We start from the raw sequence: 23,225 nt of genomic DNA, 5'->3' as shown, positions 1-23,225 counted from the left end.
CTTAGGGTGCCCACACACCTTACGATAATCGTACGATAATCGCGGGAAATCCCGCGATCGTACAATTATCGTAAGGTGTCTGGAAGCCGTGCGACCTCTACTACTGTAAGGTCGCACAACTTTTATCTTACGGACATGTTCGAAAACCCGCCGAGCATCGTACGACGTTCGGCGGGTGTGTAGCATGTTCGTACGATAAAAGCAGGACGGGCCGGTGTGCTCAAGTGCACAATGCCTGTTCGGTGTTGGGTCATCGGAAGCCCGCCCCTCAGGGGGGCGCGGCTTGCGATCATCGCAAGTACGATCTGCCTGTCCAAGATAGGCAGATCGTACGTTTTTTTAAGTACCTTACAACCATCGCAAGACAGACGTCTTGCGATGGTTGTAAGGTGTGTGCCCAGCATTATCCTTGTTTTACTACTTAGTCCGATCAGGTGTCCTGACAAATCACTGCATGCTTTTTTCAGGTGATTGACTTAATAGGTATTGTATCAAGAATAAGGATTACCACCCCAGAGTTTGCACCTTCATAAACAAGAAGTGGTGGTGCCCATATTTCAGTCCTGACAAGTTCCTTTTAATAATACCTGTACCGTAATTCTTGACATATCTCACCCCATAGTATATCCTGTATAGCCTAGTTATCAGTGCAGAACAGAGGTAGGCATCCTCGGCGCTCTATCTGTGATGAAACTACAAATCCCATCATGCCTCAGTCTCTGGGAGGGTTGTCAGTGTAGCAGTGCCTCATGGGACTTGTGGTTTCACAACAGTTGTAGTGTTGAGATTGCCTAGCCCTTGTGTAGAGGGAATCCATTACTGCTGTCCCAGCAGAGTACCCTTGCCTTCCCCCTGTCTATATAAAACTAGTCCCATCATACGCTACATATCATTCTATTACATCTGTAGAACTACAAGTCCCAGCACACTAGATTTACCTTTCTCTTGTCTGTGTAGAACTACAAGTCCCGGCACACAATATTTACCATTCTCCTGTCTCTGTAGAACTACAAGTCCCAGCACACTATATTTACCTTTCGCCTGTCTCTGTAGAACTACAAGTCCCAGCACACTATATTTACCTTTCTCTTGTCTCTGTAGAACTACAAGTCCCAGCCTACCAGTTTTGCATTTCTTCTATCTCTGTAGGACTACAAGTCCCAGCACACTATATTTACCTTTCTCTTGTCTCTGTAGGACTACAAGTCCCAGCACACTATATTTACCTTTCTCTTGTCTTTGTAGAACTACAAGTCCCAGCACACAATATTTACCATTCTCCTGTCTCTGTAGAACTACAAGTCCCAGCACACTATATTTACCTTTCTCTTGTCTCTGTAGAACTACAAGTCCCAGCACACTATATTTACCTTTCTCTTGTCTCTGTAGAACTACAAATCCCAGCACACTATATTTACCTTTCTCTTGTCTCTGTAGAACTACAAGTCCCAGCAGACTATATTTACCTTTCTCTTGTCTCTGTAGAACTACAAGTCCCAGCACACTATATTTACCTTTCTCTTGTCTCTGTAGAACTACAAGTCCCAGCACACTATATTTACCTTTCTCTTGCCTCTGTAGAACTACAAGTCCCAGCATACCAGTTTTGCATTTCATCTATCTCTGTAGGATAGGGTTGCTACCCATCCAGTTCTGAACTGGACAGCCTGGTTTTTATAATTGTGGACTGGTTTTATATTAGGGCTGTGGAAATGTGTGATCCCAGTTCATTTTATTACTTCATTGCTGTGCTGTATGTGTATAGGCCAATGTAGTTGGATCTGTATGTGCGTTATAATTAATCGAAATTAATCGATTAAAAATAAATTCGATAAATCGAACACGAAAATTTTAATCAGTACCAAGCCCTAGTTTTATAACTGGTATGCAGAGTGTCCTGTTAAGGCATTCTCTATAGCAAACTGGACTTCTGCTCTTCTACCGTTCTGTCCAGAGCAATCTGCGCGGCTCGACTGACAGTTTTAGTGAGGCTGACAGTGGCTCCTAAGGGAATGAAGCCTGCAAGCAATACTTGCAGGCTATTGAAAAAGTTGACAACTTTTTCAATAATCGATTATAATCGATTATGTCGATTAGTTGTTGCAGCCCTATTTATTTGTGAATACAATGTAGCAAGGTGTGAGGGATAAATACATTGCTATAAGATCTGAAGGATTAAGAGAGAACTATGGGATAAGTGTTTTCCCCCGTAGTTCTCTTTAGGGTCACGGGAGAACATATACTAGCGTCCTCACGTGACCCAAAGCTCAGAATATCGCGAGCTACAGCTCGCGGTATACTGAGACCGCCGCAGCTGGGACGGATCCCGACAATGCGGTCGAGATCCACCCAGCTGCGGGAGTGACAGCGGGCTCTGCCTATCTAGAGGCAGAGCCAGCTGTACCCGCCCCCTCCCCCATCTGTTCCTCCAGTCAGTGCTGGAGGATCGGAGTGGGGGGGAGGGAATCCCTGTGGGGAGCTGTGAGTGACAAGCACCGCTCTCTGTAGGGAGATCATCGAGAAGTGGGCGAGCGCCTACCGTCGCTCGCTCACTTCCCGATCTATTGAGCCGATGTGTGACAGTTTAATTGTCCCACGTCGGCTCAAACTATGAGGCTGAGAAATTTTTACTCATCTCATAGTTCTCCTTTAAACATATCAGGAAGTGAAGAGGTAATGAGTCAGTCAACGGTAAGGGGGTCATTTATAAAAGTTCTGCCCATTAGCACTGATGAGTATAGGAAATTTCTATACTCATCAGCTCCATCTAGGCCTAGGGGCACTAGTGCATACGGCATCTGTGTGGAGCTTTCAAAAATTAACTAAGGGGTCTATTCACAAACCTGCCGAAGGATCCAGCCGTAGCTTCGGCTGATCCTGCGGCTAGCTTCGGTTGCGAGAGCTGAAGGGCTGCTGTACAGGTTATTCACTATAGCCCGTACAGCTCCCGAAGGCGGCCGAGCGGTTCAGGCCTTGCAAATGACAGCATGACGGAGACAGCCGTGATCTCATGGCTGGCTCCGCCCCGTTGCAGTGACAGATCAGCATCCCCTTTGACCTGGGGACGCTGATCTGTCATTAAACAATAACTGGGTGGAGCCGGCCGTGACGTCAGGGCCGTCTCTGCTCAGTTGTTATTCATTGGCCGGGACCTGCTATGTTTTTTTAATCTTTATTTTTTTTAAGTTTATTTATTTACATTTTTAAACATTTTTATTCAACTTTTTTTTTCCCAACTTTTTTCACTATTCGCTATTCTGCTCGGTACCATGGAGGTTACGAGCAGAATAGCTGAGCCGAATGCTGCTCGGCGGCCTTCGACTAATCACTCACTGCCGTTCGGTCTCTATGCGAGTGAGCTGCCGGAGCTTCGTCTCAGCCGACCCAGATGTTGGATCAGCTGAGTCAAAGTCCTTCTGCACTTCAGAGCATGTTCGGCTGACCGAAGTGCAGCCGATATACGGCTGAAATCAGCCGTACTGAGCCGTTGTGAATCGCCGAACGTTGTTCGTCTCACTTCTCTTCGCCTGCGTTATTCACTCGCCATCCTTTGGCAGCTTTGTGAATAACCCTGTAAGTTCTAAGTGGATATCATTATACTTGGGACCAACAGAGATTTGCATTCAGGTCTAAGGAAGCTGTTCACAGCTTTGCAATTTGTCGTGCGGTAGAAATCACCTGTCGCGTAAAAAGGTGCAGGAGATATTTTCAGACAGTTGTCGCACGGTTTGGGTCCCATAGACATCTCTATGCATCAAAAACGGAGCAGTTTTCACAGCACAATCGCGCAAACAAAAATGTTCGACAACCGCACGAAAACAGCTCACCAGCTCAATCGCCTAGGTGTGGACCTAGCCTCAGACAACACATGATGTCAGTTTGGAAAAATTGCATGTGTAATATTTTTCTAAAATAAAATATGTTCTTATACAAATCCTTATTAATACCTCATTGGCTTTATTTGTGTAAAGCACGTCATCGCAGCCAAAGGCCCCGTTCACACCAGGGCAGTTTGCTCAGGCGTATTTGTCCCTGCTGAACAGTCGACATGAACAATCCCATACATTCCTTTGGGGACCCTTCATGCAAGCACGCGGATTTTCGAACCACCTGCCGCCCAAAATGGTCCCTGAGCTAATTAAAAACGTCCAAAAACGCACTTTCAAATATCTTGCGGAAACCACGCTGAAACGCTGGTGTAAGTGGGGTGCGCTTTAAAACGCGCAAAACGCCAGTAGGAAAACGCGCATATGACGCGCTTATGAAAAACGCCCAGGTGTGAATGGGCTGTAAGGCCTGGTTCACATGTACGTGATTTATTGCGCATATTTAGCCCCGTGAAATCACGCAGAACACAAGTCAATGGAGGCTGTACAAACCTTTGCGTTGTGCCGCACGGGTGAAATCCGTTGTCGCACAAAAAAGTTTTTGCGCGGTTTTCATGCGGTTTTGGTTCCATAGACACCTCTATGCAGAGGAAACCGTGCAATGTCCGCATGGCGATCGCGCAAAAAAAAAAGGGCAAAACAGCTCAAGAATGCAATTACTTAGGTGTGAACCAGGCCTAAAGGGCAGACTGTGGTACTGACATGAGCATTCTGTCTGGACTGCAGTTGGAACCTCGGCTTGATGAAAATTCACCGGACCGCCTTGAATTTTAATTCACTTCCCCTGCTCTAGAATGTCTATAGACAACAGACGCGACAAAGATCGTTCTATAGGCTCAGCCAAAATGGCTCCCTCACTGGAGACAAATTAAACTAGGGAGAGTTTGCCCTCTAGTGGCTGGATCTGGTTAAAGCTCTGAAGTGTGTACGGTTCCGGTTGTGTAACCCATGTGGAATCTCACCCACATGATGGCAAATTGATTGTACTACAGAGGCCGTGAAGGGTCATTCTGCTGGAAGTACGGTGGTACAGTACCCTGCTGCTATGGACATGGCAGGTGCACTTGTCAGGCTTGTAGCAGCCGCCAGCAGGAGACATGGGTGCTGTATATTGAGACAGACAAGGACTTTCACAGCCAACTCCAGGAACTTCATCCCTGGCCAAGGACGTCATCCAAGGTGTTTTCCCTGGATGGTGAGACACTATGTACAGGAGAGGAAAGGTGAGAACATCTGTAATCGTGAACTGTAGACAGACATCTGTACTGAATTCTATCATGGAATGTCAGGCGATTGCCAGTAGCTAGATACAACCACGTCAGATTGTGTTTCCTGTATGCAAAAACTTTATATTTGCTTTTCTCCTGTCTCTGTAGAACTACAAATCCCAGCACACTATACTTGTCTCTCTCCTGTGTCTGTAGAACTACAGGTCCCAGCACACTATACTTGCCTCTCTCCTGTGTCTGTAGAACTACAGGTCCCAGCACACTATACTTGCCTCTCTCCTGTGTCTGTAGAACTACAGGTCCCAGCACACTATACTTGCCTCTCTCCTGTGTCTGTAGAACTACAGGTCCCAGCACACTATACCTTTCCCCTGTCTCAAGTCCCAGCACACTATATTTACCTTTCTCTTGTCTCTGTAGAACTACAAGTCCCAACATACTTTATTTACCTTTCTCCTGTCTCTGTAGAACTACGAGTCCCAGCACACTATATGTACCATTCTCCTGTCTCTGTAGAACTACAAGTCCCAGCACACTATATTTACCTTTCTCTTGTCTCTGTAGAACTACAAGTCCCAGCACACTATATGTACCATTCTCCTGTCTCTGTAGCACTACAAGTCCCAGCACACTATACTTGCCTCTGTAGAATAGATTTGTTTCCCATCCAGTTGTGAATGTGGACAGTCTGGTTTTCATCATTGTGGATTCTGCTCAAGGGGCAGCTGCTTTGCGCCCCACACCAATGACTGGGCCAACTGCCCCTTTTGCCCTGCATTAAAGATGGTCCCGATTGTGTTTTTGGAGTAAGGAGCAGTTGTCCATGGCAATCAATCAGCTTCTCTCTTCAGTTTGTTTAGTTAAGATTTAAAAATGAAACAGAGACACTGATTGGTTGCCATGCACAGCTGTGCCATTATCTGCTCCAGTTTTGATAAATCCCCCTCAATGTGTTTCCCTGAAATATTGAAAAAGGTTGTATACCATCCATTGACTAGAATCTATATAAACGTGTTTGAGAATTTCCAACACCTGGAGGATTCGGGAGAGTTGATACCAGGGGGGGAATCATTCAAATACTTTTCAGCTAACGCCAGCCAGGAGATGGCGTTTCTTTCGAGCCATTAACTAGATTATAATATCTGTGAACTTCTTTTACATATATAAAATGTTGTTGTCACTGCACTTGAATGTCTGTCTATGAAATACAGGTCTGCTTGACTTCTATTACACACCACTGCTACTGAACACTAATGGCAAATATGGCACCTTTAGTGACTAATGTTCTCTCTTTTCAGGTACAGGTTGTCGGTTTACACACTCGGATACATCTCATGCTACATTAGCCAGTGTTGTACCAGTATTTTCTGTGGTAAGCTAAAACCCGTTCTATGCTTCTTAGAGTCATTGTAGCCACCAGCTGATCACACCAAAACGTGATGGTGCTGAAATGGATCAGCATGAAGGTCTTTTACGCAGTAACTTGTGATATACATACGTGGTCCTCCCCATGTGGTGCTTATTTACAATCTGCTGGTTGTTTTCCAGAGATGAAATATACACGGTAACCTTGCCCATCCCCAGGCCGATTAAAGCAGTGATTCTCAAGCTGTGTAACCTCAGGACCCACATTTTTCTTGGTCATTAAGTCATGACCCAAGTTGCACCACACTGGAACGCATGGCATTGCGGTACCGCATGTTCCGGGACGGGCAGTCGAACCGTGAGTGGGTGGTGCTTTTGGGTTGCCATTCAAATGAATGGCAACATACCTCCTGCACCAGGACACACGGTAGGTGCAGTTGCGTGATAAAGTGCGTTCATTTCATGGGACTGTGTGATTAATGCACGAGTGTGAATGGGCCCTCAAAAACACTGCAGACACAATCTCACACACTCAGACATTCTCATTCACACATACACACTCCAAAAAACTTTTTTTTTTTTTAAGGTCCACCCAGTCTACCGTACATGGACTGGAGTGGATCCTCAGGCTGTGGTCCAGTGTGGGCAGCTGTGCTGTGATGGAGCTCCATCCATATGTACATTGCTTGTACAGCTCCCGTGCACATCCTGTAGAGGTGGCGGGAGCCAGAATGTGACGTCTCTCCAGTCCAGGCCCCTCAACAGGACACGGAAAGCTGTAAGCAATGCACATATGGATGGAGTTCCCTTGCACCCATACCCCAAGCCAAGCCCACCTCAAGCTGACACTCGGCGCTGGGCAGCATATTATGAATGGACAACTGAATACCTGACAGTGCTGCACTGGGGGGAAACTGATGAGTCCCTCACCTAGTGCAGTGGAACACATGACCCACCAGTTGGCAACCTCAGAATTAAAGCAATCATTCCTCCTTTTACTGAAACATCACAAAAGTCGCAGATATCAAGTCATTCAACAGTCATTTGTTTGCACAAATGTTTTTGCTATCACTTACATTTAATATGGTCCCGCTTCCTGGGTCTTCTTAGGCCCTGGTGATGTAGCCAGGGCTTTTACGACTTTCATTATGCATGTTTTTGCTGTTCTTGGTTATACGTTGACCTTGGCACTAGCCATGGCAATGTGTGTGAACAATGTCAGCACCGGATCTCGTACTGTGCATGGGTGATACCCTGTTTCCCCGAAAATAAGACCTACCCCTAAAATAAGACCTAGTACTATTTTTGTGAATTGCTAAAATATAAGACCTACCCCGAAAATAAGACCTGGTTGTGACCATTCCCAGGGCCGGTGGTGGCATAAGGGGGAACTTGAAGAGCCGTCGGAGAGAATCAGCGGTGCCAACGAAGCCAGCGCTAGAGGAAGCGAGGTGGCACCGGAGGGAGCAGAGCCGCATAAGCCGATGCCTCCTCAATAGAGCCGGCTCCTGTCACAGGCGGAGTGATACCAAATGCACTCCGCCTGTGAGGAATCCATAGTGAAAGCACGCTTCGCTCATTCTGACCAGCGATTGGTTACCAAATTGCTCTTGGAAAGGTACGACACCCCTGATTACCCTAATCTTAACTTTGCCCCTCACTCCTGTCTTGTAAGTCTTCTACCGTTAATAAGTGTGGATTGTTGTACATTAAAAAGAATTAAGACCTACCCCAAAAATAAGAGCTAGTGTGTTTTTTGGAGCCAAAAAAAATATAAGACAGTGTCTTATTTTCGGGGAAACACGGTATCTGATTCTGATGTCAAGAGTGGGCTGGCAGGAAAAAAGCCAGCCACCAATTAAGTCTCTGAGGCAGCATGGGTTGGAAGGAGGATGAGAAGAGGCACATTAGCATGCAGCTATATACAGTAGAGATAAATGTGGAAATGTACTATCATTAAATGTGTTTATAAAAGCAAGTGAAGCTTTCAAGCACCCATTGCAACTATACAGTAGTTGTAATAGCCACCTCAGGCTGTCATAGGTGTTCTTTATGGCACAGGATTATTTTAAAGGAGAACTATGAGGTGAGTGATTTTCACTCACCTCATAGTTTTAGCCGACCTGTGACAATGAGACTGTCACAGGTCGGCTCAGTAGATCGGGAAGTGAGCGAACATACCGGCGTTTGCTCCCCTCTCGATCCTGTCACGGCTCTCTGCAGTGACAGGGGAGGGGCTGGATTGCCCGCTCCGATCCGCCAGCACTGACTGGCGGAACGGACGGGTTGAGGGGGCGGGTACAGCTGGCTCTGCCTTTATATAGGCAGAGCCAGCTGTCAGTCACGCAGCTGGGCGGATCCCGGCACAATTGTCGGGATCCGCTTCAGCTGCGGCGTCTCTGTATACCGCGAGCAGTGCTCGCGGTAAACTGCGGCGTCTCAGTATACCGTGAGCTACAGCTCGCAGTATACTGAGCCTAGGGCGACGGGAGGGCGCTAGTTTGTGTCCTCCCGTTACCCTAAGGAGAACTATGGGGAAAAGACTTAACCCCATAGTTCTCCTTTTAAAGCCTTTTGAATAATCGTCCTGCAAGTTGGTCTCAAGCCATCAACGTTCTGTGGATTAAGCTGAAGCATCCAAAGTACCCCTGTCACTGGCAGAGAAGGATAATGGTTCGATAGGAAGCTCCTGTGATGACAGGTGCATATTGCCCTGACCATAGTAATTGGGTATATAGTGCTACTCGTATACGGATAGTCTGATTAGGACCCCATAGCACATGAAATATCTTTCCCTGGCTTCAGTACTGACCCAGAACCACCATGTGGATTAGATAGTCAGCGTTCCTTATATGAATATTTTTTTCCCCAAAGTATTGAAAACATTGGATCAGCATGACAGTCAGGAAACTGAACAGCCTGCCTAATTCTCCAGTACAGGTTTCCTTTAAAGTGTATGCAAAGTAAAAACCTTTCTTTTTTTTTAAATGAGTATGGGATTGTTGAAGAAAAACTCCAGCTAAAAATGTTTTTAGTGCGGCTACCCCTGCACTGGAAGGGTTAAGTGCGCATTTTTCCTTAGGGTCAAAAACAAAGTTATACTCACCTGATCCTCTGAGCCGACTAGCTGTGACAGCGCTCCCTCTTGCCTGTCTGCTCCTACGCTGCAGTGATGGTATGTCCCTCAACTTCCTCATACACAGTCTATAGAACGCAATGACTGATGACGACTTAGACCACTGTAGCGGAGGGGGAGAGAGGCTCCAAGGACCAGTCTAAGAGCAGGGTGGCTTGGAGGATCAGGTGAGTATGACTTTTTTTTTATTTTTGACCCTAGGCAAAAACGAGTGCTTAGCCCTTGCAATGCGGGGATAGCCCCACTGCAAGGGTTAATACAATTTTTACCTGGAGTTGTTCTTTAAGACACACTGTCAGGGGTTTTGGGTTCTTTTTTTCTTACTGTCCTACCAGGAATTGTTTAGACGTCTCTGAAAAGCAAGAGGAAATACCCTCTTTAACAGTTGTCAGGTATGCCCATTGAAGGTTTTCCCCTCACTTCCTGTTTCGATGACCACTCAGAAATGTTAGATTTCCTATCCATTTCTGTCTGTACTCGAGACATCGGTCATTAGGACCAAGAGTGAGAGGAATCTCTCCCCAAAGGGTACACGCACAGCAGTATAGAACAGTCGGAGGTCCTAAGCATTTAATATTCTGTACAAAATTATGAATACTGGAGCAAACAAAATCTGGAGTAGAATTGCACTGCAACCAATCAGCTTCTCTGTCTCATTTTCAAATCTTATCTGGGCAAACTGAAGAGAGATGCTGAGTGGTTGCCATGGGCAACTGCTCCCAGATTTTGTCTGCTCCAGTTTTGATAAATTCCCCTCCATGTCTCTTGCCACTTATATATAGTTCTTGAAGAACAAATCAATGTGTTCTTGTAATAATCAACTGGCATAATGTCTGTATATATTTTTAGATGATTTATAATTTAGATTTTCTTTTGATTTTTTTTATTTTTTAATCTATTTTTAGATGAAATTTGACAAGGATGGAAACATATTGTCATTTGGTAAGTACCAACGTATCATTTATTGTAACCGTTGTTGTTTAGAGGTTTCTTTTATAAGGCTGCAATGTTTTTAATATACCATTTCATTTCTAGAAAGTAGCTACATTTTATTTACACTTCCTGTTTTGTTTTTATAGAGAGAAAAAAGACCGAGTTATACCAAGAGCTGGGTTTACAGGCTCGGGATTTAAGATTCCAGCATCTTGTGAGCATCAACTCTAGAAACAACAAGATCATTTTAAGAATGGAGGTACTGCATTACTAAACCGAAAATGTATTTCAGCCATTTGTAATCAGTTTTCATATATTCGTCTATATTTCCAATGCGGGTCATTTCACAAAAACATGAGAGAAACAATGACATTAAAAAAGCATTATGGCCAAGCCTTTTTGGGCTCTAGTTCTCTTTTGGGTCACAGGAGGACATTTACTAATATACTCCTGTGACCCAAAGCACAGCTTATACCGGGCTATTGCCTACTATATGCTGACAATGCAGAGCTGCGCTGCAGCCGGGAAAGATCCCAACAATATTGTCGGGATCTACTCCGCTACCTGATTGACAGCTGGATCAGTTTCTCTAGAGCAGCAGGTAGGTTTTTTTTTATAAGATGTGCCATTGTTAGCACCATGTGGACATCCTCACTGTTTAACACCATAGAAGGGGGGCACCAAAGGACTACTTTTTTTTTTTTCCTCTTTGAAATGTTGGACACTGAGAGGGAAAACAGTTCTTAGATGTGTAATTAAAGTGTGTTTAGCTGTTTTCCTTGAGTTTCACTTTAAGAATCCATGTTGTTAAAGTATACCCTGTTTCCCCGGAAATAAGACCTAGTACTATTTTTGCGAATTGCTAAAATATAAGATCTACCCCGAAAATAAGACCTGGTTGTGACCATTCCCAAGGCCGGTTGTGGCATAAGGGGGAACTTGAAGAGAGGCGGGAGAGAATCACAGTGCCAACGAAGCCAGCGCTAGAGGAAGCAAGGCGGTGGCGCAGGGAGCAGAGCCACACAAGCCGATGCTTCCTCTATAGCGCCGGCTCCTGCCACAGGCGGAGTGATACCAAATGCACTCCGCCTGTAAGGAATCGATAGCATAAGTGCGCTTTGCTCATTCTGGTTACCACCTTGCTCTTGGAAAGGTACGGCACCCCTGATTGCCTTGATCACCCTATTCTTAACTTTGCCATTTTGGATTATTTAATTTGGATTTGCATAAACTTTGGTAGAAGTAACAAATGTATTTTTCTCTTAAAGTGACATTAAAGTCAAAAATATTTTTCCCTCCACCCAATGTTAATGAAAGCACTTGCCTTAAATGATGTCTCTTAATCCGATCATCTTCTTCTTTCCTGTCCTTTTCATCTGTCCCTCCAGCGCTGTGGCGGCTCTCCCATCCAGCGCTGACCCTTCTGAGCTTGCTTCCTGTCCCACGGTGCCTGTATGTGGGTGCACGCGTCCATATATTTACCTTGTGTCTCTCCTCGTCTCCCGGCCGAAAATCTGAACTGCGCATGCGCCGCCCCAAAATGCTTTGCGGCCGCCCGAGAATTTTCACATTTTTGGACGGGAGCGTGCGGCGAAGACAGGGGTAAGTTTAAACCGATTTTTAAAAAAAATGTTTTTGCATATATCTACTGCTTGCTAGCAGTAGATATATGCAAAAAAACCACGGAGGGTTTAATAACCCTTTAACTTGTATTTTCAAATGTTATAAATAGAGCTGTTGTGATTCTTTTTTTCTTCTTGCAGTTCTTAAAAGCTGTCATAACCCCAGAATACCTTCTGATACTGGATTATAGGAACCTTCACCTAGAGCAGTGGTTTCTTCGGGAACTCGCTCCTCAGCTGGCAGGGGAAGGGCAGCTGGTGACATACGCCTTACCCTTTGAGTTTAGAGCCCTGGAGGCAATACTGCAACACAGGGTGAGTTGAGACAATATGAATTGCATTCCTTTTTATGACTGTATTCACTTTTCTACCAGATGTGTGTTGTATCGTAGATTCCTACACTGCTGCGTCAAAGTCATTGGATACCTGTGATCAATAGACACTCATCCAGTAAAGGGAAGGTGACCGTGGAGGTCCTCACATCAGTAGACTGACATTGCATTTTTATACACTTTGTTGTGCTGATGTGGGGCCCTGCACTGACAAAAGGTTTGCCATGATGAAAGCTCCATTCATCATAGAGGTACACTGACCGCCTAGGACAGCCATCTTGAAGGTGTAGAGGCAAAAACAGTTTTGTGCACTTAAAGTAGTGTTAAATTCTCAAACCTTTTGAAATAATCCAGATCAGACAAATACACGTTGTTGAGAAAAGTATTTTTTTTTACATTTTTGCCCATGCAATTCTAGTCATCATGTTTCTGAACAGCTCCAACTCTCTCAGTGCCCCTTTACTTGTCTGTAGGGAGGCTTTCTGCTTCACTAATTTAAGAAATCGTCTACTGTTGTGCCATCCCTTTGTTAGCATGGTGTGCCATAACCTTTTATCTTTCTCTGAACTGTTTCTCCTTATTTGACTCCAACTAATGTCGGTCTTGTCATTCTTTAGGCTGGCAGTCTCCAAGAGAGACTTCAGTATCTGCAACCCCATATTCTGGAAACTTTGGAAGCGTTGGTGGACCCTAAACAGATGTCAGTAGACAGAAGTAAATTGCATGTAATGCTCCAGAGTGGAAAGAGGTAACGTCTTGTCACTGTAAACAAATGGATTGTCTTCTTTTCGATGTCGGCTTTGGATTATAAAAAAAAGTTAATATTTTTTTTTTTTTCAGTTTGTCAGAGTTGGAAACCGATATCAAAGTTTTTAAAGAGGCAATTTTAGAAATCTTGAATGAAGATGAACTTATTGAAGAGCTGTGTTTGACCAAGCAGGCTAGTTTTCAGTCCCCGTATGTATTGTGATACAAACCTAACTTTTATTTTTTTTTCTTTTAGTGCATAAGTTTGTGTTTTTTTTTGTTTATTTCCAAATGGTGGAGAGTTTAATTGTCCAATGGTTTCTCATTTTTCTCAGGGACTCAGAAAGTGACACGTGTCTCAGGGCTTGTTCACACCCTGTCAACACCCTGTCCAGACAATAACAGGTTTTTTTCCGCACATGAAATTCATCCCAATGTATTCCTATGGGTATTCTGGGCTCTGTTCACACAAGTGCAGTCCATTCCAGGGAACAAAAATGCTGCACTGTTTTTTTTTATTCTTCTGGTCTGGAACGCACCAAAAACACATGCAAACGCACTGGACTGCATCTGAAAGCCCATTTTAAGCTTAAAAAAAAAAAATGCGCTAAAAAATTGCTGCACCGTTTTTGCAGATCTGATCCAGATGTTGTCTGGACATGGTGTGAACAAGCCCTAAAGCTGATCGTATACTGTAATATTTTCTTTGTTCAACCTGCGGGCTGAACAAAGAAAATATCACATTCCTCCCAACGCTTACGAGCATTGTTTAAGGAATCTCTCACGGTCTTCATTGTATTCTGACAGCGGCTACTATGAGAATACCCGAGCAGAGGCTGCAGCTCATTGGCTGCCTGCTCTGTTCGATTGAAGAAAGCCCCACAACCAGCAGCATATACTTGCATTTCTTTTGTTCACCTGCTGCTCTGTTTCACACCAGGAGTCAAAGGAATTTTATTAAAAGATATTTATTTTTATATTTCTAAATGCTGGTATATTTAGTAGGGATGCACCGATAGTGATTTTTCGGTATGGCGTACGAGTACCGATATTTATAATTCGGTACTGGCAGATACGGGTACTTCCAGTAGCATAAAGCCGGCTTCCTGGACATTCAGGAAGCCAGGCGGCATGTCATTACCCACCGCTCGGCTTCTTTATTGCCAGGGAAGCCGACTCCATTCTGTTTGGCCGTCTCTATGCTGATTGGCCGAGAAGCTGGCTTCCCAGCCAATCGGCATCGAGGCTGGCCAAACAGATCTGATAATATGGTGACCCAACCCCCAACCTGCAGGCACCTTATTCCCCTCACATAGATGCTTAGCAGCAGTCATTACCGTACCAGTCCCTCGGCCAGCTGGGCAGACACCACTCTCCGGGATCTGCCCACTTCTCCTGTACGTACAGCGCCCACGTGATCGGCCCTCAGCCTGCTACTGCGCATGTGCAGACTGCCCAGCGCTCTCATTCAGAAATCCTGTGCATGCGCAGTAGCAGGCTGAGGGCCGATTACATGGGCACTGTGCACAGGAGATGTGGGCAGATCGCGGAGACTTGGAGAGCGGTGTCTGCCCAGCTGGCCGAGGGACTCGTACAGTAATAACTGCTGCTAAGGATCGATGTGAGGGGAATGATTTTTCTGCAGGGTGGAGGTCGTGTCGCCATATTATCAGATTTGTTTGCCTGGCTCGACACTGATTGGCTGGGAAGCCAGCTTCCCGTCTAATCAGCATTGAGCCGGCCAAACAGCATGGAGCCAGCTTCCTGGCTCTGTTCCCTCGCGTCACTGCCGGTCAGATGAAATCTCCCTCTAACCGGAAGTTCCAGTATCGGGAAAGGTATCCGAGCATTTGGGCGAGTACCCGTACTCGCCCAAATACTCGGTATCGTTACCAATACTAGTATCAGTGCATTCCTTAGTTATTAGATTTGGAAGGAGGTTGCACTCTCCTGGATCCCACTTTATTCACGCGACATTTGACAATTTTGCTTTTTCATAATAAACCTTTTTCCTTAAGTTTGTCTAATATTTTTTTTCTTATGGAAATTGCAAAGTATTTATCAGTAAATCTATATTCAGTATTTTGTTAATCCTTTTTAATATGCCAGCTCGTAAACACTGCATTTCATTGCTGAAGTTTTAGTTTAAGTGATCGTGTGCATTAATTACATTTACACGACGAGTGCTAATGATTTTGAATATAAATGAGACTCTCTCTTCCCAACCGGCTTAATGTTTTCTGTATGTAAATATAATTGTTTTATGTCAGATACGAGAAATAGATTTTAGTTTAGTTTACTCTGAATTGATGGACTATTTTGTGCTTTAGATATTACTGTGTTTTTAATGAATGTGTTTAATGTTTATTTGTGAAGATGAAATGATTTTTTAAACTGTTTAATTACATTTTTGCTTTTTCATTTACTGTTTGCCAAGACAAATGTACCCATTTATAGTTCTCTTGGGTAATGTACATACTGTTATATTAAATTGATTTAGAGATGGTAATGCTGAGCATTTATTAGGTTCTGGTTTTTTTTCAGACTACTAAATGCCAAAAGTGATTATTTGTCTTATTTGTGAATGGAGAGGTGATGTGATGGAAAAAGCCTAGCAGAGGCTGCTAGTATCACTAATTTTGTGGTGCTACAATAGCAGTTGGAACAGGTTTTCTAACTTTCCCTTGAAAACACTAGTAAGCATAAGAATATTACATGTAGGAGGAAACTGCCAGACTTTGCGATTCTTAAAGTGACACCAAACTCAGGGGTTAAATCTTAAAAATACATTCCAGTACCTTTTAACTATTAACAATACTGTATCTTATTTGTGTATCACTCAGCTGCATATCCTCAATTCATCTCTGAATTGGTGCTGACACTGTCCTTCCTTCTGGAGGGTGGCTAGTATTGTTCCCCATGGTCCCTGTGTGAGTTGTAAAGTAGCCACCACTCCAAGCTCACTCCTGTGATGGACTACAATCTCAATACAAATGAGTAAACTAAACGTGAGATTGTAGTCTATCACAGGAGTGAGCTTGGTGCGGTGGCTACTTTACAACACACAGGGACCATGGGGAACAAAAGTAGCAACCCTCCAGAAGGAAGGACAGTGTCAGCATGAATTCAGAGATGATTTGAGGATCTACAGCGAGTGATACACAAATAAGGTACATTTGTGTTAATAGTTGAGGTACTTGCATGCATTTTTAAGATTAGTGACACTTTAACTCATGTCTGTTGTAGCTTAAAGTAGATGTTAGCTGTAACTGAATGTCATTTAGTTTGCTAAAGCAATACAAATAATTGGTGTGTTTTTCCTATTAAATACTGTGTTCAACTTTGTTGCATCTCAGTGCTGCTGACCTCCTCCAGCCTTTTTCAGCCAATTCCTGCCTAAATGAACTTTCTCCAGCATCAGCAGAACATCATTTGCTGCTGATAGGTTTAATGATATTGGCAACAGTGGACCATGCCTGCGCAATATGTGTCAGCACTTGTATTCTGTCAGCACAATTAGGGGACAGTTGCCGTCTGTCCCCAACATTTTAAAGCCTATATTAGATTTTAGTGATTTGGAATTGGATTAGATCTGCATTTAAACATTTTGGTGGAGCACTTCTTAAGTGAAGTGTGAAAGGAAAAATAAATAAGCCTTGCTTAATTTTTTAAATAAACAAATGCTGAATTACTCCTGTTGTTGTTTTCATAGATTGAAAAGTTTTCTTCACTCGGTTTTGCTGTGTCTTTGAGAAATTGCAAAACTGAACTCTCCTGCCCTCGCTGGTGCTGACATTACCCAGTCCTCTTTTGGGTTTAAAATCTCTGGCCATCTTGATTGGCATGGCCAGAATTACGTCATTCCCAAGCTTGAGCACAGAAATGTGTTCATTCTGGCAATGAGGTGTGCCAGGAATGTATATTAAGCTGCTCATGTGCAACTCCGTGTACATTCTCAAGCAGATTGCGCACAGGCAGGTATGTTTAATAGATATAGATATATATATATATAGATAGTGTATGTTTTTTATATATAGATATATATATACTTCGCTTTAGTACAGCCCTGTAATGGAATTTCCTGCTTTATATGATGTCAGAAATTTCCCTCCTCCTCAGAGTGTAGTTAATTCATGGGTGACTTATAGTCTTTTATAATTGGTGATTTTCTTTTTTCAGTGTAGAAGGTAGTTCCAGGATTGATCATGCTGAAGAGATGGAACTGCTTCTAGAGAATTACTACAGGCAAGCAGAGGACCTGGCTAATGTGGCCAGAGAACTACGTGTCCTAATCGATGACTCTGAAAGTGTCATTTTCCTTAACCTGGACAGGTTGGTTTCTATATAACTTTACTGTCTGCATCATGTAAATGTTTTGAATGTCCTACAGTATTGTTTCCGAGTTTGCAGTTATACTTTGACATACCACCAGAGACGGTAGAATTGCCTACCAGCCAAGTCGTTCCTGGATCCTTCTGCTAGCTCATGTGAGAATGCAGAATGGCAGATCCATCCCATGCTGAATGCCTCCACCTATACTACATTTTTTTTTTGCCTTCATCCCACCAGGTTGTGGACTCTGGAACACTGCTGGTTACAATTCCAGAGGCCCTGTAAGGCCAGACAAGTCAGAAGTAGACCAAGACTATATTCAGTGTTCCCCATAAGACCTTGCCTGTATATAACTAATGGGCCGATAAGCAACATTTGCAAGTGCCTTCCACTTACTTCCTATAACTAAAATAATATTTCCTTCTCACATGGGTCAGTGGCAATAAACACTTAATTCATGCTGGGACCTTTTTGCCCTTCCAAGTAAAGGCTAATGCTTGAAGCCCTTGATATGGCTGATATTGCTAATATGTAAAGGACCTCCATTACTGTTTTGGTTAATGAGGACCTTCAGTCTTTTATTAGCTTGGATTCAGCTTCTGAATAATTATAGCCTGCCCTTAAAGTGGAGCTGAACTCAAGAAGTGAAAATTTGCTACGTTATAGGGCACACATAGAAATATTAATTGTGCCTAATAAGCGCCCTCAAATATTTTCCCTTTTTTTTTGGTCTGGGATTCCTCCTAAAAAATAACAGTTAATTCCCGATATGTGAATGTCCCTGGGCACTCCTGTGCATCCAGACAAATAGCTGTGTTTCTGCTGTGTGAAAGGCACTGCTATTTTGTGACCGCTAGTTTCACGAGATTTAAAGTGAGATTTGGTGATATCACTACTGTGCTTGCTGGAGAGAAAGCTGTACCTGAGGACCTACAGTGCAACATTCTCCTTCTTCTTCTTTATTCTTTTTGTGGTTTTGTATGTCCTCCACATGTCCTGATAGTTGATCATCACCTCACCAGGCATCGAGGGGCACCTTGAACCTGAGGAAGCAATTCACTGCTTCTCTACCAAGATGGCCAACGCCACACAGAGACGGTGCAGAACAAGGCATGAACAGCCGGTAATGGGGGAAATGATCAGCTGCAGGGGGCCCACAGGCAATGCTAGTGTTTTGTCCTCTGCCTGCAATTTGGTTTCTTTATTAGTGACACTGCTTTTACAATTCAGGTCGGGTGGGGATTCCCAACATTATACTGCAATGACAATGCAAGATATGTGTAAACTGAGCATAGACTATACTTTTTTTAAATGATTTATCTGTTTCAATTCTCACATGTGTTGTCATGGAGTATAGTGGGAAAAACTAATATTAGTCCTAATCCTTTTCCATTTACCATTCATGACAATACATAGTATTCCCACCCTAACCTCATCTTTAAAGTTCTAGCATCGTTTTCTGGAAAACATTGAAAAGTGTACTAGAAGGGTGGGTCATTAACCTTGTTCCCACTCCTGTCCCTTTGCCTACTCTTCTAATTGGAAATGTTTTTCCCTGTACAAGTAATTTCAATGCCTGTTTGTTTTCCAGCCACCGAAATGTGATGATGAGGCTGAACTTACAACTTACAATGGGTACTTTCTCCATCTCTCTGTTTGGTCTTATTGGAGTTGCCTTTGGCATGAATTTGGAATCTACCTTTGAAGATGTAAGTACAGAAATGCATATCATTTATAAATGGAAAAAATAAATATATACACATATGGTAATGGATAGAAACATATACACATGGATTATGGGGAAAAAATGGCATAATCTAGGCTTGTACAGGTTCCTTAACAACCTCAACACCAGGACAAAAAGTACTGTGACACTACTATGCAGAAGATGCCTTTCTCATCCAATTGCACTTTTGATTATAAAAGAAAACCGAATACAATTGCAGCCTTAGCCCCCTCCCCCCGCTTTCTTCCAGATAGTTCTGAAGTCCAAAAACATTTCCACCACATTCCTGGTAACGGGAGGACGCTAGTTGGTGTCCTCCCGTTACCCCAAGGAGAACTATGGGGAAAAACACTGACCCCATAGTTCTCCTCCTTTTAAGTGCAGCTAAGTGTGTCAGTGGTTTCCCATTCTTATAACCAAGAATTGGTCCATTGACCAAGTGTTGTCTGAGCTCATGCTATTAGTACAGCATATACTATTGGCAAGTCTTTTATCTTGCCACTGAACCACTGCTGTGTGCTTGCTCAGATTTTTTGTGTCCTGTGTTTTCCTTGTTGTGCATTTACTTTTTTTTCTGTTTCTTTTCTTAGGTTCCTCAGATATTTTGGTTTGTTACCGGACTAATGTTCCTAGGAAGTGGTCTAATATGGAGGCGTTTACTTTCTTTTCTTGGAAGACATTTAGAACCATCAAAGGCTCCATTGGTATGTTATATATATTGGTAAAGAAAAAACAAAAATCTTCTAACAATTTGTTTTTAGAGACAGTGAGATGTACTACATCCACCATTCATTCTGGAAAGAACAGTCAAACCAGGAGAAACCACACTGAAATATTCAGCGTGTTACTGTTTCTGCGTTGCATGCACTTTCAAGTAAATTGATGTGTTTTTAGTAGGGCTGCGGAAATTACCAATTAATCGTTAATTTTTTTTGATCGATCAAAATTATTTTGATCGGAACTCACCTTTCCGCCGGCTTCCGGGAGTTTCTCGGAGATCCGGTGACGTCACGGACATCGACGTCACCGGACTCCTCCCCCCTTCCCAAAATTTCCCTGAAGCCCCCCCAACAGTATAAAAATAGTTAAAACATTTCTAAAACATTGAAAATGTGTGCATGTTCCTGCAACCTAGAAAAGGGGTCAACTAACCACACCTCAAATGCATTTTAAAAAGCAGTTTTGGAACATTTATATTATGGTATTTTCACTTTAGATATGAAGGGTTATAAATGGACTTTACTGATGTATACTAATTTGTGCTTTTCTGTTTTACCTAGATCCTTAAGAGAACATTTCCTTTCAATGGAAGAGTAGATTCACCAAACAACCATAAGGTGTAATTGTTCATGTCCCATGGACTACCAAGCAGAATGACTGTTACAGTAGTATATCTTTAATACCAAACAGAAAGCAGCACACTCAGGGCTGTGCTGGCCATAAGGACATTTTAATCGTGATTGGTGGAGGAGCTTCCTCTTCTGGGTCTGTGCCCCCTCCTGAGTAAACGACCACTTGGAAAAATGCAGTTTATGTGGACTTCATTCACTTGCACTTTATACCATTTAGGGAGTAAATATAAAATGTATCTTTTTTATGTTCTAAGACTTGTGGTAGAGTAATTGTAATACTAATATTAATCATCTTCCTCCTGAACAGAGACATACATGGACTTCCTGTATTTCATGTCTAGTCATATAGAAACTCCTACTGTATAGTGTACATGTTAGATTTTCTACTGCACTGCCATGGCAGTGGTACTTGAACTAATCCTAGGGGCTCAGGAAAGCACATGGTTGTGCCTTATAATTGTATTTATAGGTCTTCGCTAAAGTTTATAGGTTCCCTAATAAATCATAATACAGTGCATACTCTTCACTGATCCTTGTAGTAACATAGTGAAGCCTGCCAGCCAACTATTTTCCATCTGCAGGTGAAATCTGGCAACACATCTTATTATTGAGCTACTGTGATGCTTTATAAGAGCCACTGTTGGTTAATTATAAGTCCATCAACCAGCTAAAACATCAGTAGGCAATGAACCCACATTACCAACTGAAGGGAGTTGTGTACTCCTCCATGTAATAGGTTCAAAAGATATTGGATGACAGACAATTTTTTATCAGGGGCATTACCATGCATTTAGCTGTATTTTCCAAAGTAGGCAGAATGCAAGGACAAAGCAAAATATGTTTTCTATAGCACCAGCTACAGGCTGCATTGATAAAAAGTACTGAATGCTGAAAGTTTGATGTGTTAGCCTGTGTTTTGCCATTTACGACAATAAGGTCTGATGTGAAGCCTGTTAGGCATAGGTTTTTAAATAACTGTCGGGTTCCTTTTAAAGGTTGGTTGCATTATTGTGACCAGACCATAGTTTGGTGTTTTGCTTGTACTTTACTGTACTGCTTGCTACTCTAGGTGAGTATATCATATGATTCTTAATTTTTTTTTATTCACTTTTGGGTCACAGGAGTACATTTACTAATGTACTCCTGTGACCCAGACTTGGCATATAATGGACTACTGACAGTGCAGAGCTGTGTTGCAGCTGGGAAGGATCCCGACAATATTGTCAGGACCCACCAAGCAGCCTGATTTGACAGCCTCTCTAGAGCCAAAGCCAGCCATGCCCGCCCCCTTCTCTGTCTGTTCCTCCAATGAGTGCTGGAGGAATAGAGGGAGGAGGAGGGGAATCCCTGCAGGGAGAAGCCGTCAGTTGAGCGATCAGTGGTTTGTGATCGCTCTGTTCTTTGGCTATTGAGCTGGCATGTGACAGCTGCAATGTCAGCCGGCTCAAAGTATTGGAAAGAGTACATTTTACTCTCCCAATGGTTCTCTTTTTTAAAAGAAATAGGGGTTAAAAAAGGTTAACGGGCACACATCTTATGTGCTATGTTTCCTTTTAAAGTAGACCTGTCATCGAATTCATACATTCACATAAATCATTCACATAAATCAATAGGGCATATGTCTGCATTAGCAAATATCTTTTTGAGTAAAAAAAAAAGTTCTTGCCATGAATAAAGAAACCTTGCTCTAAACACTTTCATGTTTCTCTCAGCCTAGTGAAAAATGATATAGTCTCTGGCTACCGAGTGCATTGTGTTTTGTTTCGTATCATTAGAAACCGCAAAGTCTATAGTTCTCAAGCAGATAGACCTTGTCCATAACCAGAATGCCAACAGAGAACAGAACCTGCTTATGGACTGGGCACATATGGCTACTTCCATGCACATATAGAATTACATTCTAAACCTAAAACATGATCTCTAATGTCAACACTGTTGTAAATAACATTTAACTGATCCCCTTTTACATATAGATTCAAAAGATCTCCTGAACTGTAACTCCAGCCACAACTTCTTTAAGTTTTGGATCAAATAGGGAACATTTAGTATATTTGTTGAGTTTTTTATTAGAGATGCACCGATACTAGTATCTGTGCCGATAAAGAGTATTTGGGGCGAGTACTCGCACTCGTCCAAATGCTCCAATACTAACCTCCCTATTAGATTTCCTCTGACTGGCAGTACCGCGAGGGAACATGGAGCGCGCTTCCTGGCCAGTCAGGAAGCCGGGCAGCAGGTAATGACTCGCCGCCTGGCTTCCTGATTGGGCGGGAAGCCGGCTACATGTTGTATAGCTGGCTCAATGCTAATTGGCCGGGAAGCCTCCTGCCTTCCTGATTGGCCGGGAAGCCGGCTCCATGCTGGCGGAAGTATCATTACTCAGTATTGGTGAGTACCGAAAGATAAATATCGGTACTCGATACCCAAATATTTTTATCGGTGCATCCCTAGTTTTTATTGCTCCCTGTTTGTCCATACGGTGGATTTCCTGTCTTCAGAGATAAACCAGAAAGTAAGTGTAATCTTTCCAACAACGGGATGAAATCTTGCCCCTCTCCCACTGT

General features: G+C 43.2%; 1 protein-coding gene across 1 annotated transcript; it reads left to right on the top strand.

Annotated features, from left to right (window-relative positions):
• The first annotated feature begins 4,827 nt into the window (after nucleotides 1–4,827).
• On the top strand, nucleotides 4,828–20,943 carry MRS2 (MRS2, magnesium transporter). Its single transcript, XM_018563790.1, has 11 exons — nucleotides 4,828–5,110; nucleotides 6,415–6,488; nucleotides 10,523–10,559; nucleotides 10,697–10,809; nucleotides 12,314–12,487; nucleotides 13,122–13,252; nucleotides 13,345–13,461; nucleotides 17,431–17,583; nucleotides 19,175–19,292; nucleotides 19,900–20,013; nucleotides 20,590–20,943. The coding sequence occupies exons 1-11, from the start codon at nucleotides 4,933–4,935 to the stop codon at nucleotides 20,650–20,652; spliced, it is 1,272 nt and encodes a 423-aa protein (XP_018419292.1). The 5' UTR covers nucleotides 4,828–4,932; the 3' UTR covers nucleotides 20,653–20,943.
• The last annotated feature ends 2,282 nt before the right edge of the window (nucleotides 20,944–23,225 follow it).

The sequence above is a fragment of the Nanorana parkeri genome, unplaced genomic scaffold, assembly GCF_000935625.1.
Source record: "Nanorana parkeri isolate BGI_ZX_2015 unplaced genomic scaffold, ASM93562v1 scaffold696, whole genome shotgun sequence".
Taxonomy (NCBI): Eukaryota; Metazoa; Chordata; class Amphibia; order Anura; family Dicroglossidae; genus Nanorana; species Nanorana parkeri.
This window is presented reverse-complemented; position numbering and strand designations above follow the sequence as displayed.

Coding starts and splice junctions, on each gene's coding strand:
- MRS2 (XM_018563790.1), top strand. CDS start 4,933: ATGGACATGGCAGGTGCACTTGTCAGGCTTGTAGCAGCCGCCAGCAGG. Junction 5,111..6,414: donor CTATGTACAGGAGAGGAAAG/GTGAGAACATCT, acceptor CTCTCTTTTCAG/GTACAGGTTGTCGGTTTACA. Junction 13,253..13,344: donor ATGCTCCAGAGTGGAAAGAG/GTAACGTCTTGT, acceptor TTTTTTTTTCAG/TTTGTCAGAGTTGGAAACCG.